This window comes from Humulus lupulus, chromosome 7 (genome assembly GCF_963169125.1).
Source record: "Humulus lupulus chromosome 7, drHumLupu1.1, whole genome shotgun sequence".
NCBI classification, from domain to species: Eukaryota; Viridiplantae; Streptophyta; class Magnoliopsida; order Rosales; family Cannabaceae; genus Humulus; species Humulus lupulus.
The window spans coordinates 17865373-17885606 of record NC_084799.1 but is presented as its reverse complement, the minus strand read 5'-3'; the positions used below and the strand labels follow the sequence as shown (position 1 = coordinate 17885606).

Genomic DNA, 20234 nt, shown 5'->3' with positions numbered 1-20234 from the left:
TTAACACATCAAACCAAGTCCAAAATAAATTGAAATATAATCACTTCTTGCATGTGGTTTTGTTGTGCCCATAACATCCACAATTGGAACACTTCCGTTGCTTTTTCCCCCATCAACATCAGAAACCTTACCCTTTACTTTCTTTGATGACGATTCAGGTGCAGAATTACTCTTCTCCTTTGGAAACTCTCCTCTCGAAGGAATTCGTTTATTCTTTGGTCTCCCTGGGGGAATTAACTTAATTGGTTTGATAACGACTTGAGACTTAACCTCTTCTGGAATAAGCCATTCTATTTCAGGTGGTAAAGGGTAAATAGATTCTGCATAAGCCATCCTCCAAAATTCAGTCGTGTAGAATTTTGAGCATAGACTATAAACATCTACTCCACGATGCATTGCTGCAGTGATGCCATGAATACATGGAATCTTATCAATGTCAAACTCTCGACATGTACAAGAATGTTCCTCAATATTAACTAGACCGTCTAGTGGCTCACCTTTAACATGGAACTCACTTATATTAATGGGTGTAACTCTCATGTACCTTGATTGTTCGTATCTTTGTCTCATTATATCTTCTACGTCAACTGTAAGTGGTGTTGGACAAGAATTTGCATTTGTCCTTCTCTCATAGAACCATCTGGAGAGTGTAGTGATAATTTCCTCCAATAAAGGAATGATGGGCCATTCTCGAGCTTCTCTAAAAACTTGGTTCAATGACTCTGAATTGTTGGTGGTCATGATGTTGTATCGATTACCATGGAAATGACATCTGGACCAGCTTTCAAAAGATGCATTCTTCAGGTATGTTGCCAGACTTGGTTTTTTTGTAGAAATCTCAGCAAATAACTTTGTGAACTCTGAAACTCTGTACGCTTTTGCCGTCTTCTCAAACAACTTTTTCAAACCTTTACCACTAAATTTTGTCTTTATATTTTGTCCAAGATGCCACATACAAGCTCCATGGTAAGCATTTTTATATACATTTCGAACTCCCTTTATAATGCTTTTGTGTCTATCAGATATAAACACTAAATCAGTAGTATCAGGCACTTGATCTCGTAAGCATGTCAAAAACCAATTCCAAGATGCATCATTCTCAGAATCAACAATACCAAAAGCAAGAGGATAAATTTGAAAATTTCCATCTTGTGTAGTTGCAATGAATTAATGTCCTCCAAATTGGTTTTTCAAATGAGTTCCATCAATAGATATAACTTTTCTCATGTAACGAAAACCTCTAATGGATACTCCCAAAGACAAAAATAAATATTTGAATTTCTGTTCTTCATCAACAATTAATCTAGTGTACGTACCAAGATTAGACTTTTGGACCATGTACAAGTAAGAGGGGAGTTTTGGATAACTGTTTGCTGCTGAACCCCTTATAAGTTCATGTGCGCACTTTCTTGCCTTCCATGCCTTCCAATAACTACACTTTACACCAAGATTCTTGTTCCTCTCATTAACTATTTGTGCTGGATTTGGGCCTTTTTTCACACCTTCATATCTCGCTTTCAAGTGCTCTGCAATAATAGAACAAGTTGCTTGCCGATGATGATTTTGTCGCATTTCTAAAGAACAAGTGTGTTCATTACAATGCTTGCGAATAACAAACAAACCTGTTGCACATGTCTTTGTCGCACGAATTCTCCACTTACAATTGGGGTCAACACAAACCAAAACCACTAATTTCTTATTTGATTTTTTCACTTTGAATTCAAAGTTTTGTCGTATAGCAAGCATGTGTACTTTCATCTTCAACTCTTTCTTATCCACAAAATATTGACCAACACAAAAAACATCTTCATCAATACTTGTTGCATTTGAGCTTGGTGTACTACTAACATGACTTCTTTCATTACAATGATCACTAGGGGATGCATGAGGAAGTGGTAAATGGTTATCTTCAAGAGTGTGAGGTGCAGAACTAGCATCAGGAACATTACATATGTATGCATCGTCAAAGGAATCATCAAAAGTTCTATTTTCAAGACATGGGACATTCAAATTTACCTCAACAAAACCATCATCAATATTGTTTCTTTCCCCCTCATCATCATCATCATCATCATCATCATCATCATCGTTGTCGTTGTCGTTGTCATCATCGTCATCATCTAAATCAACATTGCTATCATCGTTTAAACCAGCATCATCAAAATCATCATCAGTAGAAATGTTTGCAATAGAATCAATATTAATAACAAGTTTATCCTTAATGAGCATATTTTCCATCTTCTTGATCAAACCCACACATAACGGAACCAAATCGCGCTCTTGCCATGTAAAGAAACTAACAATGTCTCTACTATTTTTTATTGCAATTGGTTCAATCTCCACCATTGTCGTTATCTTGTAAGTTAATTCTATATCGAAGAGGTTGCGATCGATTTCTGTAACTTCATAAATATGTTCAACTAACTCCTCATAAGTTAGGTTAGTTTGTACCAAACTTGATCTTGATCATGAGCCATTTGGAATCCATTTCCACGAGTCCTCATTCTTTTTCCACATTCCATCGCATAATATTACAATATTTTTGAAAGACATCTGAAAAATAATAATACAATAAACAAATATAAATTATTTATATTACTTTGATTAAAAAGTTATATAAAAAAATGAAAATCAAGTTGAAAAATCTAGAAATTCGACAGCCTGTCTGAAAATTAGACAACCTGTCTGATAATTCGACAACCCGTCTAAAAATTAGACTACCTGTCTAAATTTTAGACAGGTGGTCGAAATTTTAGACAGGTGGTCGAAAAAATACGACTACTGGTCTAAAATTAGACAAGCTGTCGAAAAATTATGGATTTTTCTATTTCGAAAATAATCGAAACCACTATTAATTTTTTCAGATTTTCAAGCTTTAACCTCCATAAAACTCCAGAAATAAACCTAAATCCTTACTTATATTTTCAACATACTAAAACAATCATTTTGCATTTTAAATCTACAAAAACAATATAAAAAATCTCATATTTTATAAAAATAAAAAACGCTTTATAAACCAACCTTTTGAATGAGTGGTGGCTGGATTTGTGGAGAAATTGTGGCAGCCGGTGATGAATAGTGTTCGCCGGCGGTAGGGGGCGGTGGTCGACAGTGGTCGGCGGTGGTTGTGGTGGTGGTGGGGGGGGGGGGGGGGGATTATTATGGGTGGTTGTGGATGGGTGTGGGTGGATGGGTGAGAGGAAGAAGATGATAGTTATTATTAGGGTTTTTGTTTTAATTTATTATTATTTTATTTTAAGGGTAAAATGGGTAATATAAAAAGTTCATTAATAAAAGAGGTCATTTAGCTAAAAACTATTGAAACTAGGCCATAGTGCAAATTGCACTATCAAAAGAGGCCATTTTGTCAAGGGCCCCTTATTTTTATGGTGGTCGTCATATGATTATGTTTTCAAAAAAAAAAAAAACTATGTCACTGATATTTTATATGAAAAGTATCTTCTTCTTTCTTTCTTTTTTTTTTTTTAAAGAAAAACAAAATAAAAATTAAACTCATAATTAGATACATTATAGTTTAAAGAATAAATAACATTTTTCTCATGAAATTTTAACACTAACTGATTGTATCCCTCAAAATATATGGTCTGTTCAAATTTCTCCTTGAACTATTGATACTATCAAATAGTGCTCATGCTACGATTCACATAAAATAATTAGCATTTTTACCCCTCAAATTTTGACAACTACCAAATTGTGTCCCCTTTAATTATAAAAATTAATTTTTCTAATTAATTCTTAAAAAATAAAAAAAAAAATTCAATAGAAGAGTAAAATTATTTATAATTCATTTAAGTTTAAAAATATTTTTCAAAAGAAAAACTAAATTGTTACAAGTAAAAAAAACATATTTCCTTCTTTTTCATTCTTTTTTAATATATTTTTTAAATTACTTTTTATTCTTTTATTTTTTCCCAATATTTTTAATTAATTAAGTTTTATATATTTCTTTTAAAATTAATACATTTTAAATTTGTAATATTTTATATATATATATTTAATTTTTAAAATGAATTTAGAAGTAAAAATGAAAGAATAGAAAGTAATTAAAAAAATTAATAAAAAGAACAAAGAAGAAGAAGGGAGTATGTTTTTTCTAATTGTAACAATTTAGTTTTTATTTTAAAAAATATTTTTAAACTTAAATGTATTTAAAAGAAATTTCAAATAGTTTTAGTCTTTTATTGAATTTTTTTAATAATTCTTTTGTAATTTTTTTAAGAACTAATAGAAAAATAAATTTTAAAAAATTTATAATTAAAGATGACACAATTTGGTAGTAGTCGAAGTTTAGGGACAAAAATACTAATTATTTTATGCAAATCATAATAGGGGCACGATCTGAAAGTATCAATAGTTCATGGGGAAAGTTTAACAGACTGTATATTTTATGAGACACAATCTGATAGTGTCAAAAGTTCGAGAGACAAAAATACTATTTATTTTAATTTAAATAAGCATATAAGGTGATTATTTTTTCTTTCTTTTTTGAAAAAAAGGTTTATACATTTTTGGACCCTATTTTTTTTCATATTACTTGTTTGGACCCTTGTGTTTTGATAAATTATTTTTTTGACCCTGTGTTTTGTAAAATGGTTAAAATAGAACCCTAAACCCGATTTTGGTTAATGTTTTCTCAACTAAAATCACAAATAATTTACCAAACTAACAATTCAGAACAAAAATAAAATCATTTTGCTTAAAAACCGTGTTGTTATATTCAATTATTTCTTTATCAAAATTGAGTTTAGGGTTCTATTTTAACAATTTTACAAAACATATGGTCCAAAAAATAATTTGTCAAAACATAGGGTCCAAACAGGTAATGAGAAAAAACACAGAGTCCAAAAAAGTATAAACCAAAAAAAAAAAAAGTATAAGGGGATTCTTCTTTCTCTAACCAAATAAACTAGTAAAATATTCTGTAATGGCAAACTAAAACAAGTATATTGAAATCAGCCTAGATAACTGTTAAGTATGGATCTCGTTTAAAAATATATATATATATATTTATATATATAAATGTAACCACGATTTCATTTGAAAGTTCGTCAATATAATCAACAATAATTATACTGCTACAAAATAAGGAATTGGTTAGAGGAATAAGTGGCATCATTTCATTCGTCTTTATCATTTCAATTATTTAAATATTATCAAAATTATTTAAAAATATTCAAAATAAAAAAAAATCAATTTAAAATAAATAAAAAAAATTAAAAAATCCAAAAATATTTAAAATGAACTTATAATTTAAGAAAAGATTAAAAGAAACTATAAAATTTATATCAATAAAAATTAAATCTTAACACAAACTTAAAATAGAAAATCAGTGTTCATCATGTTTTAAAAAAAATTTCCGAATAAACTCCAAATTACAAACTAAAAACCAGATTCACATCAATCTACAAAGAAATTATAATTGTGTTCTTGAGTTCATTTCCAACTCATATTGAAAGGAAAAATCTCCGCAACATCATTAAATTCTTAAAAAAAAACAAAACACAAAAAATCATAACAATAAACAACAATACGAAGGAAAAAAACAATGTACAAAAAACAAGAACAAAAGGATTCTCACAGAATATGAAATTCTGTCTTTCTTAATTAATTATTAGCTCATTTTAATTGCGGAAATATAATTACCAGATGGGTCAAATAGATAATTTGATTAATCAGAATTGAATGGTGATGTTTCAAACTTAAACAGGAAATCACAAGAAAATAAAAATCAACAAATGAGATTTTTACATGATTCGGTTACCCTAGTCTATGGAGCATGCTCAGAGAATAAACTTATTAGTAATGAATATAAATACAAAAACAATGATTTATACAAAATTATACTCCCTTTATATTGTTGTCGCACTCTTTTGTATTCCAATACTAGCCTTGTTTCTACAATAATCAGCTCTTCACTCGAACTCCCTTCGATGATGACTGATTGTTTTCTTCCTCCTGAAGAAAGACTTGTTCGATTCTTCTCTCGAAGACCTTGATGCTTTCTTCCTCCCAAAGAAAGACTTTGAACAACTCTCTTCCTGAAGACTATTGTTGCGAAAATTATAGCAATTAAAATACGCAAGTATATGTAGCCGCACAAGTAATATAATGTAAAGTGAGATCGTCTCCACAGAGATTTTAAACTAAATTATTGTAAAATCAACTAAAAACAATTCAAAAAGACAATAACCAATTCAAGGGAATGATGGGTAAATGAATATGGAATTAAAAGTATTTATGCAGAATTAATTAAACTAAAATAATGGAACCAAGAGAAATCAAGTCTGTGAGGAAATTCTATGTGAACACGTGATCTGGGTGGTTAATCCCCCTATAATTTCTTTCCACTTGTTATAGCATAAGTTCAGCAATGGCTCAGCAATTACATCCAGAGTTAACAGATTTCAAAAACGCCCAGTAAGTCTTTTCCAAAACCCACTGTATAATGCTTACAACCCTCTCAACACACTCCTGTATTAAACCAGATTGCAAACAGTCTATTAAGCATCAAATCTTGTGTTATACAAGGCAGCAAAATATCCCTATTTCACCACTAAAATTTACCTACAAATAGGCAAGTTTCTTGCATCAATTAAATGGGTTCAGCTAGCTTAAGTTTTTCCAAACTTAAATCTAGCTCAGTAATTGTTAATTATGGCCAGTAAATAACAATCAATAGCAGTAGTCACACTTAATTGAACAAGGATACAATTACTTTAACCATGCATCAAAACATTAATTCATATTGTAGGGTTCATAACCACCCAAACCTCTAAGGATTAGTTCATGTTTAATAATAGAAATACAAAACCAGTAGCCATTAGCAAATCCATGGAGTTTGTTCACAAATTAGATGGAGAGAAAATACAATACACAATTAAAAGGAAGAAAGAAAGAGTAGAATGAGTTGATGAGCTGAAATCCTCCTTGGCGTCAGCCGTGGTCCTCTTTCTTTTTTTTTGTATTTTCTCTTGGTTTTCTTCAGCTTTTTTTCCCTGTACTTGTTTTCTCTCAAAAATGGTGCTAAGAAAATCAGCTGTCTTCCAGGAATGGGGTCCTCTCCCTTTGTTGCGGCTGCTCCCCCTCCTTTTTAGGGTACTTTGCTTTACCCTAATAGGAAAGTCAATTCCCACCTTGTCCTCCACGTGCCACATCACCCAGCTGACTTAAGTTTTTTTAAAATTCTCGCCACATAGGTGCTGATATCACTCATTAAGTCCAGCTGGCCTCTTGCCCCGTCAACTGTCTGATCCCTTGAATTGCTGTGTGGTGATCTTGCAGCATTGAAGTAGCAACACGCCCCTTTCAGAATTTGTTTTCCCTTTGCTTCCAGCATTTTCCCTTTCATATATTTTCTTAAGCTTCCTTTCCTGATTAACCCAACACAGTAATTTACATAAAAACACTGAAAAATATTACAATATTAAACTAATTCTTACATGGACTCACTACCTAGAATAATACACTAAAACTAACAAATTTACAATAAACAAGGACTCGTTACTCTTTTTAATTTGAAAAGCAAGTTCAAAGATTATAAGAATAACTCTAAATCCTAGAGTTATCAACTATATAAGCAATCACAATGGAAATAATACATTGAATCCTAAAGACTAAAGAGTATCAATAAACAGTGCAATATGCACCCAAATACAAGACTAAGTATTTTCACTCTTAATATCACAAAAATACAAACTTCACTATTCAATAAGAATTATACAAAATGGCACGTGGAAAGAGTGGGTGTTCTTGGCTGCAAAAGCTTCTATTTGTAGCAAACAGAAGTCCTTCTTTCGTAGCTCACAAAATCAGGGAAGAGAATATCCCTTGAAAGAAAAGTCTGTCGGATTCTCAAATTGTCCAGTCAGTTAGGCAATCAGACAGTTCAGCATGTACCTGGACAAACTTAAGAAAAGAAAACAACTCACCAACCTTTATTTCGAAAATCACAAAGGATTTTATCATAATCAATATGGGAAACAATCAGAATGATATATAGAATTGATTCATAAAAGATGGTATAAATAGAAATATTAGAAATCACACAATTTAAGGAGATAATCAAAGATATTTTATTACCATAAAAATCTTTAATTAATTAACAATTTGACTTTGTGAGATTTAAATAAAATTGATTGAGTAATATAAAAAATATTTAAAATAAGTTTGCCAACTTTTGGATTTTACAATCTCCATATTTGGCAACTTTGTAGACAAAAACTATTTTTTATAGTACCCAATCAGCCTGCATTAAAACATGTTAGTTTGAGATGAATACTACCGAAACTCCCCTGCACAAAAAAGTTAGTAATCATCATAGAGCAAAACAAGGAAGAGATGTAGCTATTTAGAAAACTGAAAAATCAATTTCTCCCCCTGAGAAAAATGTCTAGACTAACAAAAAAAATAAAAGTGCTTTGGTTGGATTGAATGATCCCAATGGAAGCCTTCAGAGCAGGTAATTTGGGTTCCCAAGCTGGGACATTAGCAGAAACTACAGAGCCTTCAGCAGACTTGATGGTCAGATCAATAGGCTTGGCATGTTTGGAAGAGGCGGGGGTAGTTTTCTCCTTCACCTTGTAGGTAGTACCTTTTGGAGCAACCACCATGGTCTCATCAGCAAATTTGAGAGGATTTCGAGAGGAAAGGATCCTGTAAATGAGACTTGGGAACACTACGAATAATGACTTTCTTTGTCCTTTGGTTAGAGACAAAATTTGTTCCATGATTTCCCTAGGCAGATTAACCAGAAGCCTTGTGCCAACTTTATACAGAAAAAATGCAAGTTCTTGCGCAATAGTGGCAGTGTGAATAGTAGGGAGCCAATAAAAACTAGCAAACTTGTACATAACAACATCTTTGTGAGTGAGTTGAATGACCTTAAGAGGTGTGGTTTTGGACCACTCAATTTTTTGACCAACTAGTTCTGAAGCAACAACATTCTTATCTAATTCAACAATCTCAGAGGCAGGGATATTCACACCCAAAACCTGAGCATTATTTCCCTCACTAAACTTGAACCAATTCCCTCGAACATAGACTTTCTCAAATATGAAAGACTCAATATCAGTAATTTCAGGGGACAAATTATTGTATAACTCTCTTACAACTCTAGGAACATATCCCTCAAACCCCATTACTGACCCAAACCAATGAGCATCCTCTAGAGTCTTAATAACCCCAAACAACTTATGGGCATCTAAAGCAAAATTTTGTTTAGACATAAACTCCCTATTTTCATACAATTTCATATTTTTATTGGATTCCTACGAAAAGTAGGTAAAATTGTACACCTTGGGTGGGGATTCCAGAGTTGAGTTGGACACCATCTTTTTTATCCTTTTGGGAGAAGATTTGTTCATGGGCTTTTTGCCAGCAACTTTGGAGGCAAAGAGTTCCTTCCTTGGTGTCTTTTTCGCAACATCAGGTAAGTCAAGTATTTGTTCCAAACTGTCAGAGTTAGAATCAGCAGCTTGGGCATCCAACTGCTCAGTGGAATCTTCTTCTTCATCATCATACTCGAGGGGCTCAGATTCACTAGCAGTTTCTTCATCTTCTTTTTCTAAGGATGAACAAGGTGGTGGTGCTTTACGAAGACGATCATCTTTACCACTTTTGAGTGTTGGAGTAGTCGAGTCCAAAGGGGTCGAGGATGGTGGCTGAGAGGTCGATTTGACCTTAGATAAGGAGGGAAGTTTCCCAACAACAGATTTGGCAATAACTTTCTTTGCAAGCACATCAAAGCGAGGGTAAATAGTCTGAGGCATTTTTTTAGGATTCGGGGGTTTGGAGACCATCCTTCATCTTCTCAGTGTCAGGAACAAGTTGCTCATGATCCGGCTCGTCAGACTCAGACCCAGCGATTTCAGAATCGATAAAGGGCTTCTCGATTTACAACTCCACGACTGGAGTCAGGGAAACTACCACTGGAGGGGCGGTTAGTGGTGGAATCAAACATTCCTGAGGGCCTTTTCCCTTGGGTTTGTACAGCAAAGGCCCCGTCTTGCGCTCTTTGGATTTGGAAATAGAGGATTTCGAAGTGAGGGCCACTAGAGATCCCTTGTTAGCATTCTTCGGGTTGGACGAACAAGCACCACGGGTCTTCACCATTGCTTTCTGCAAAAACAAGTTAGTGAGAAACACAGGTAGAGAGAAAAACACGAGATAAAGAGAATGAGAAATAAAATGAGTGCTTAAATTTGATGATGGGATTGGCATAAATATGGAAATGTGGATTTGAAATTTGAAACATAAAAGGGACACTAAATGCAATAACTGCCCATTGATCATGTACACACTTTGGGTAACTGCCATATTTAGAGCCAAAATTTTAAACATGGAAAGTATGTAAAATATTGACTCATGTTTATAGAATATGTGAATAAATGCAATAAACAAATTAAAAAAAAAATCCTTAAAGCCAAGATACGGTCAGCCTTTTTTTTTTATTAAATCAACATTTATTAAATAAATGTACATATATATAGTTGTTGAAATGGTGTGCTCAATAAACTTTGTGACCTATCCAAAATAGAGAGTGAAATCCAATATATTGATTAACAACATTTTGTACTAATTAAAGATTTAGAAAATCTATTTAGAAATAAGGTAATATTTTTCAAGAATTAAAAGCAAAATTATTTGACCAAATATTTCTTTAACTACTCAAAGAGGTGTGTTGACTGCCTTTTTTGCTATCAACCTAAAAATGGGAGATTAAATAAATGAACAAACAAGAACACAACAGTTTTTACGTGGTTTAGTCTATAAAAGAGCCCTAGTCCATGAGTCTCTGGTATTAAGGAGATTGGAAGCTTTTTAGGGCAAGCTTCAATGGAGTTTTCTCAGGCAACGTTTATATTGCTCTGAGTACAAGGTTCTCTTTCTCTAAAAATTATGAACCCTTTACAATGAGACTCCCAGCCTTATTTATAGAAGCTGGGGTCATTAATAATTATCTATAATTAATACACATTATCCTCGTTATTGGGTATTAATACCACTTTAATGCATTGATTTGCATTAATTAGAGACCACAACCCAGGCGAGATACGCAGGGCCCACACCATAAAGTTACCTACTTTATGGGGAATACCCCCTGGCACTATTAGGGCGTGCACACATCTCTCCATGTCAGATGGTGTAGTGGGAGTGCGAATTGTCTAGTCGTACAATTGAAAACACTGTGGACGGATCGCCAAAAAGGTTGTCAAACAATCCTCTAATGCTGAAAACCTGCATTGGCTGACACCTGGCTAGCCTTCTAAGTCCCAAGGACAAGGTTCTTGACCTGGAAGACAATTGTTTGTAAAGAGTTTGAGGACTACTAACTAGTCCTCGAGGCATGGCCTTAGAGAGACATATGTGCCCTACCTTTATCTGAGGGACATGGCTTTTAGTCGAGATATTCACCCTCTAAGGACTGACCCTCAGGGCGTGGCCTCACTTGAAGAGGCGCGCGTCTTCAGCACGTGCCCTACCTACACCGGTTTCGGATTGCCACGTGTCCTTTGGTGAAAACACGGACAACAAGGTGTTTTTCGGTTTTGTAAGGATTTTTCTCTCTTTAATTTTTTTTATTTTTCAAAGCAAGGCAATATGCGTCTGAGTGTGACAAATTTGAGTATATATTTTTCATAAACTTGAGCCTTTTTATTTATTTATTTTGGAACTTTGTAACCAATTGAGAAGCTTTCACACCACAAAAATGGTAGCCATTTTCAATGGTAGAGTACCATCTACATAATTTTAGTTACATAGTTCCAACTTACTCAATAATGGCTTTCACACATTAGAGTGAGTAGCTCTTTTCTATATTGGAGCCTGAGATGAAAATAAAAGAGATATTTGAGATAACCGAACACCGGTTTTTGTATAAGAAAAATATTTAGAAAAATAATATTATTTTATTTTTTGAGAAATATGAACATATTTCTAACTAGATAATCAAACAAAATTAGTATCAAACTGCTAACCATAATTTTGGAGGAATCTATAGATCATGAACAAGTACACTAGAAATGAGCACACACATTGTTAGGACATGGCAAAGTAGAAATATATTTATATTGAAGCACAAACTCCCAAAGATTTTCTGAGGGAGTCAAACCTAATCCTATTAAGCGCTTTAGTAAAAATATCAGCAATTTGTTTAGAAGTCTCAACATATTCTAAAACCAAGATTGTATTTTCCACAAGTTCCCTGATAAAATGATGTCTAATGTCGATGTGTTTAGTTCTAAAGTGTTGAACAAGATTTTTGGAAATATTTATTGCATTAGTATTATCACAAAAAAATACCAAGGTTTCCATACTTATCCCATAGTCGGCCAACATCTGTTTCATCCATAATAGCTGAGAACAACAACTTCTTGCAACTATATATTCGGCCTCAACAAGTAGACAAGGAAATAGAGTTTTGTTTTTTGTTGTGCTAAGACACCAGATTATTCCCCAAGTAAAAGCAGCCACCACTTGTGCTTTTTCTATCATCAGCATTTCCTGTCGAATCAACATCACTAAACCATACAAGATTAGAGTTAGTTTCTCTTGAGTACGAGAGACCATACTCAAGTGTACCACTCACATAAAAAATAATACGCTTGACTGTTGACACATGAGATTCCATTGGATTCCCCTAGTACCTGGCACAAACACCTACACTATAACAAATGCCAGGCCGACTTGCAGTGAGGTATAAAAGACTACCTATCATGCTTCTGTATAGTGTGGGATCAAACTTAACTCATGTTTCATCCTTGGTCAACTTGAGAGTAGTAGCCATAGGTGTCTTTGCATGTTTGGACATATCCAACCAAAACTTGTGAACCAAATTTTTTGCATACTTACTTTGAGAGATAAAAATTTCTTCATCTATCTGCTTGATCTGTAACCCTAAAAAATAGGTCAATTCTCCAACCATGCTCATCTCAAATTCATCCTGCATTTTCTTCACAAATTCCCGCACTTTAAGATTAGAAGAAGAACCAAAAACAATGTCATCAATATATATTTGAGCAATAATAAAGTGAGAATCATTATCTTTGATGAATATAGTTTTGTCAACTCCCCATCATTGATATTTGAAATTTGGTATTTTATACTTACCAAGTTATTAGAATTAAACAACTTGTTTAAATGAAGAATATGAATCAAGTTGTTTAAACAGATTAATGTGTTGTTACCATAGTTGTGAAAAATTTCAAAATAGAAACTAAAAGCAAGTAAAAATCGACACAACGAAATTTTTATGTGGTTCAGAAATCCTTTCGGATAACCTACATCCACGAGGCCATGCTTAGAGAATAAATCAATTAGTAAAGAACAAAGTTGTACAAAAGCATTGACTTAAACAAAGTAAGACTCCCTCTTAAACTATTTTTGCAATCTTGTTGTACTTTTCTTACGAATATGGTTTTGTTGAAACGCTGATTCTCTTGAAATCCCTTCAAAGAATAGCAAATGCTCTCTTCCTCGCGAAGTGACTCTGGATGAAATCTTCTCTTGAAGATCACAAAGAACGTTCACAAGAACCACGACTTGTTACAAAGAACAAAATGTATACACGAAATAATGGTGCACTCGGCGCAACACCAAGGACTAAGGTGAACAACTTAGTCTTTACAAAATAACACAAAGCGCTCTCTAATGAAATAAAAATAGTATCAATATTACAAGACAAGAGAGACAACTTTTCAAGAGCTCTAGCTATCTACTTATAGTTGTTTGTACATTCAGCAGAGGCTCTCCTACAATTTGGAGCAATAAAGAAATGATTTGCGAATTTCTTTATAAGGAAACAATCTGCCAATCTGTTTGATTCTGTCTTGACAGATTAAGCATTTGACTGGGCAATTTCTGTACTTGGGGCAGATTTAAGTCTAGATTCATTTGAAAAATAAATCACAACCAAATCAATTGTTATCCTGAAAATATGTGATTTAATCTATACGAAATCATCATAAAAAATCATATCTTCAAGGAATTTAATTATCATATTAAGAATCCTTTTAGATAGAGATAAGAGTTAAGACTTTGACAACTCAACAATGAGTCATAAAAGATTTTTACAGCACCCAAAATCAAGTTTTAATTCATTAAAATCATGAGAAAATAAAAATATATGGTCTAGAAAAAAATATTTTCCAAACACAGTTCTAACAATCACCCATTTTTGGCATTTTTATAGACAAGCACATATATTTTATTTTACTAAAGGATCCTTACAAGAAGTAGTTAGATTTGCAAACTCCCCCTACAAACAACGTCTAACTCAAAACAAAACATTTAGAAAGGCATATCCGAAATGCCAAGAAGTCAAACATAACAAATATCCAAAATGCCAAAACATAAACATAATAAACAGCGGACTACTCCCCTTCTTTTACTATCAAAAGGGCCAAAAGACACAAAGGAAGGGTAAAAACAACATACACAATTTGTTGTTATTTATTTAAGACAAAAGAGAGAAAAAAACTTAAACTTTCATGGTGGTAGTACTGTGGTGCCAGAGAGACAACCATAGAGTTGTTCCAGAGTGAAACACTGGAAGCCTTCCATGGAATTGAGACGATGCTGAAGGCTGTCAACACTGGTCTGAACGGAACCGAGATCGATTTTCACAGCTACAAGGTTAGTCAACACATAATCTAGAATTTCATGTTGTAGAGATATACCTTTCATCTTTTTGGCAGAGGTGGATCTGGATTCTTCTTTCACCTTGTAGTTGGCACCTATAGGAGCATTAGTCAAAGATTCATACTCCATTTTGAGAGGCCTTTGGGAATCGAGGAGTTTGTAGATCAAGCATGGAAACACAAGATGTTGCCCCTTGTTCTTGGCATTTTCTAGAGCCATGATTTGATCAAAAATCAAGGCAACAAGATTAATGCGAACACCAATCCCAATTTTGAACAAAAAGAATGCCAATTCTTGAGTGATGGTTAAGGATTGTGTAGATGCCTGCCAATTGTTGATTGCAAATTGGTGTAGGACAACATAAAAATGAGTAAGATCAGAGATCTTAAGAGTGGTATTGGGTTCTCACTACATCTTTTGGCCAACCATTTCAAATAACACAAGATCCTTATCAAAATCAACCTCGTCAGATTCAACATTAGGAGGTAAACTCAGAACCTTAGCAATCTCAGCCTCTGTAAAAACACTAATGACTACAGACATAGACTTTGCCAAACATAAAGGAATCCTTATCAAAAATTTGATAATTGATATTCGCATAAAACTCTTCAACCCTCCAGAGACATAACCCCCAAATCACTAAGAGACCCTAACCAACCCCATTTTTCAATGGTAAGCAAGACCCCAAATACACGGAGAATAGACAACTTTAAACACTTTTTCAGTGATAATGTCTCGATTGACATAATGCTTCATTTTTTCCTCATTTCCATTTAAGAAAAAAAATCAGAGAATGAGGTTTACAGAACCTGATGTAGTTTTAGGAGCCACATGTGTCTTTGATTGAAGCTCTAGGATTTTCATAGCTTTCTTGCCCTTTTATTTTGGAGAAACAGAAGGATCCTCAGATGGGTCAGACTCGAATTTTGATGCAACCTCATCCTCGGCAGTGGCGTCATCTTCAACAGGATCTTCTTCAGAGGGAACAAAGTCCTTAGATGGGCCAGGCTCAGAGGAAGAACAAGGGGGAGGTATCTTCTTAGCCTTCTTTCAGAACTTGGAAATAGGAGTAGAAACCGTGGGAGAGGAAACCTTTGGAGTGGAATATGTGGGAGATGGAAGATAACCTTTGGACCGAGAGGTTTTTTGAAGAGGAAACATGGAACCACCCTTTAGTTTTCTTCTTGGGTGATAAAACATCAGGGGAAATGGATGAGTCCGAATGGGTTCTTGGCCGAGACAACTTCATGGTCAGAGTCTTCAGTGAAGAGAGATGCATTGACATCTTTGGAAGACCGAGGGACAGAGGCGAGCATAGCTGCCATTAGAGGAGAACCGATCAGAGCCTTGGGTGCCTCTAGGTCTGAAATCACCACGGCTTGGCTTGTGGTGGTGGTTGGGGATGCTTCGTCAAGGCTAGCCAGAGACAAAATTCTTTTGTGAGCCTTTTTCTTGGTGAGTGTGGGGGTTGCCATCAAGGGAGCAACCTTCGGCTCTTTGAAGGACTGTGAGCCACTGCCACGGGTTTTCACCATGGCTGCAAACAAATCAAAGCAGAAAGAACAACCAAAAAATGAAGAGAGAATAAAAAGAAGAAAAAAGATGTCAGTATGTGAGAATGTGAGAGAATGGTACCCTTGTTTGATCAAATATAAAGAGATGAATGAGACAATTAGGAATTTGATTTTATGTCTTTTTTGGAATATATGAGAATATACAACATTAATGTGCAATATAATATTCCAAAAAAAATATCAATCGTCGACTTTAACACAAGAATGGTCAACTATTTTTTTAAATTTGGGAAACAAGTCAAAAAGGAAACCTTTTGTCAACAAATAATATATTTAAATGAAAAAATCAAATTGCAAAAAAAACTTGCACCTTGTGTTATGATTGGTTAAATACAAATGATAAGTGTTAAATTACAAGCAAGGTATAAACACTTAGTAAAATTCACATAATGAAGATGTGAAATTTGAGCTTCAATTGTAGGCACTTATAAAATGCAAATTTGGGTCCAAAGTGATACATGAAAGTATCTATGAGGAGCATCCAGTTCAGACTTTAGACAGGAATGACAAGGTCTTGAGGAACAAAACCATGCCTTTAGTTAAGGTATTATGGAGGAACAACAAGGTCGAGGAAGCAACCTAAGAGATAGAGTTAGATATGCATGAACAACACCCTGAACTATTCAGGTAGAATTTTGAGGATGAAATTCCTATAAGGAGAGGATAGTTGTAACGTCCCAAATTACCTAATAAGGCTTAGGGCCTTGATTAAGGGGCTAGGATGACAATTTATGGAAATTATGTGTTTATGTGATATATATATATGTGTGTGTACCATTTATGATTATTTGAGTTATATTATAATATGACTTAATATGCATGTTTAGGTGTATTAAATATATATATATATATGTGGGCCTGTTTATGATTAAAAGAGATTTTTCGTAATTTGACCCGTTATGAGTATATTTGACTTATATGTGATATATGTGTGAGACCACATTATTATGTAGATATATTTGGGTTACTCGGCACGAGACGATCCTAGGAAGCAAGTTAGTGAGAAAGTCACAACGGGACCTAATACCCGACTCGGGGCAAGTCAAGGGGTATTTTAGGTATCTAGTATATTACTGGGCTATCAGGTAGCAGGAATAAATATTCGAGTATTTATATGGAATTAGTGAGATTAGGAGGGAATTTCAGGGATTTCGACTATTTTTCCCTTGGGGACGTTTTTGGTACCTCGAGCCTCGGGATTTGCTTAAGTACTTGAACCTTAAGCAAAACAACATAAAAATACAAAACACTTAAACTCTTATCAGCTATTTCTCTCCCAACCGCCCTCTCTCTCTCTCACAATTTTGGTGGATTTCTTGAGGAAACTAAGGGGATTAAAGGCTGCAAACTTGGGAAATTGAAGGCTTGAATCTGGGATTGGATTAGTTGCAGCTAGGGGGATTCAATTCACAGTTGAGGTAATCCATAGGCTCTGCTTTCAATTGAATTATGTTTTGGTTTGGTTTTTCTTGAGCTTTGAGGCTCAAGGTTATGAATTTGAGTTTTGGGTAGGGTTTTGAGTGTGTTGAGCTGGGGTTTTGTTGCTGGTATTATGTTGATGTTGTTCTAGGGATTGAATTATGGTTCTAGGAATTATTTGGGAGGATTTTGGTGGGTTTTTGGCTAAGGAAAAACAGGGGAATTCTGGGTTCGTAGGGTCGAGCTGCGGCCCTGTTCTTAGGGCACCGCGGCCCATATGAACCCAGAACCAGGTGGGGTTTCTGGTAGGAATATAGGGCTTTACTCTTTGCAAATCAACAATTAATTATGATATAGTGCAATATTCCAAACCCTAGATGTTGATCAAGATTCAAATTCAAAGTATGAAGGTAATTCTTAAAAATCAAAGAAACATGTTCATGATATGAATGTTAATCTTGAATATAATGAACTAAATGATTAAATATTGATAAGATGAATTTAGATGCATTTAATCATCAATACTAACAATGAATAACATAATAGAATTACAAAATATAAGATTAGGGTTAGAGAGATACAACCTTTGTATTGAGCAACTTGAGTCTTCAACTTGGGAAACTTCTAAGGCTTATACACAATATGAATATTGTTGTCAAAAATCTTTATTCCAAGCCTTACCAATTGCTTGAAGCTTCAACTAAGTAGAATGATATTTGAGATTTAACAAGCCTTGAAATTCATGCAAGTCAAGCAAGCTTGATGAGTTTCTTGGAGAAACTTTGGTCTTAGAGAGCTAGAGAGAGAATTAGTTTTAGAGAGAGAGTTAGAAAGTGTGATCAAAGATTTTCAACTCTAATAACCCATATATATATAGTGTAGGCATCATCATTAGTCTAACCAATAGGATTATAACATTTAAAACACATCATTTGGAGCATATTACGTAAATTGTACGACCCTAAAAGGCCGCCTAGGCGATATATCGCCTGGCAAGCGATACGTCGCCTACTAGCAGGTGATGCATCGCCTGCTAGGGCTTTTGAAGCCCTTCGCATTTTGGGAATGTTTGGATACCTCATTGTATCACTTTAAACCCATAAAAGTCACTTTTAGATGCCTTTTGCACAATCCCATGTTTCACTTCTCTTTAAGTGAAAACTGTTAAGTGTTTTGTACCTCAACGTGTAAACATCTTAACCATTATATTTAACCAATCTCAAGATTCCCCCACTTGGTTAAATATAATCCTATCTTCTTAGCTTAACAATTTTGGTGCATAAAATAAAGTATCTTTCGATTTGAGCTTTACCTTAGTGAAAATATTACAAAGCCTTATCGAAGTCATTGGTGTCTAAAAGATTAAACCAAGTACCCCTTAATGATAAAACCGGTTACACCACACACACCTCCACTTGACCATTCATTTTCCCACTTTTCTCTCTTAGCACTTATATGGTCATGTGCTCATCCATTTCATGAACTTTCCGGGGAGAAACTCCAACTCCCATGAGAGGCGGCACCACCTCTAAGTTCACATAGGTGAAGTTCTTACAGCATCTTTGCTACCTTTAGAGATGCTTGTTGCACAAAACTGGACTTCATTAAAAGCCTTAGGCGTAATGTAACGCCCAAAACTCCAGGGACCGTTACGGTGTGCCTTATAAATAGTGCTAAACTCGCTAATCGAGTCATTTGGCCAAAATCGTGTAACTAAGTATGATTAGCAGTTTAGGGATTAAAATTTTTGGTTAAGATATAACGTTTCATTAGAACATTTACTATATACATTGAGATCCCAAAAATATAATTTAAAAGTCTATTACAAGAAAATATTTACAACCAACAGATCTAAGCGGCAAAATAGGTTTAACCCTAGTTCCTCTTTCAACCCTCGTCCGTGGCGATCAAGCAACTGCATATGTACACATCGTCACCTAAGCTCTCCCGCTCAAGGATGGTCCAACTTTCTTTTGCCTTTACCTGCACCACATAGCACCCGTGATCCGAAGCCCAGCAAGAAAACTTAATATGCTCATGAACAGTAATAACATGTCATCAAACCATAAGGCACACGCCTAGCAGATATAGCCCTAATCAAGCAGGCAAATAGGTTCATGTAATGATGGGTATCCATGATAAGGAATCTTGCCCTCCTGAGTGGATGACAATTAAGTCAATCCTAATCAGATAAGTGATTTAACACTGGTGGTTCCGGTAACCATACCGGGCTTATAGCCCTAAATAGAAGAGTGACAATTGTAATAGTCACTAAGGTGGGTTCCGTTCCCTTATAAATAAGTGATCCTTTCACTAGCTTAAACATGATAGGTGCATGATGATTAGTCACCAACATAACCTTCCTCATGACCATAGAGTCATACCCATGGGATACTGCTCCCTAGCCATGTGACAAACTGTCACCTAGGCCTTTGGCCCTGGTTCTGAGTAACTAGTCTTAGACTAGACAAGCGCTTAGAATTTTCATCGACCTTAGGGTCGGTCCAGCATTAATGCTCCTAGAGTCATTTAACGCTCATATCGATTAGATCTAATCTTTTAATCGGCCCTGCGTTCAAGACC

General features: G+C 34.5%; 1 protein-coding gene across 1 annotated transcript; it reads right to left on the bottom strand.

Moving 5' to 3' along the window:
* LOC133791437 (uncharacterized) lies at positions 1 to 2238 on the bottom strand. Its single transcript, XM_062229367.1, has 2 exons — positions 1317 to 2238; positions 1 to 1148 (listed from the first exon to the last, which is right to left on the bottom strand). Exons 1-2 carry the CDS (start codon positions 2236 to 2238, stop codon positions 1 to 3), a joined length of 2070 nt encoding a protein of 689 aa, XP_062085351.1.
* Between the last annotated feature and the right edge of the window lie 17996 nt (positions 2239 to 20234).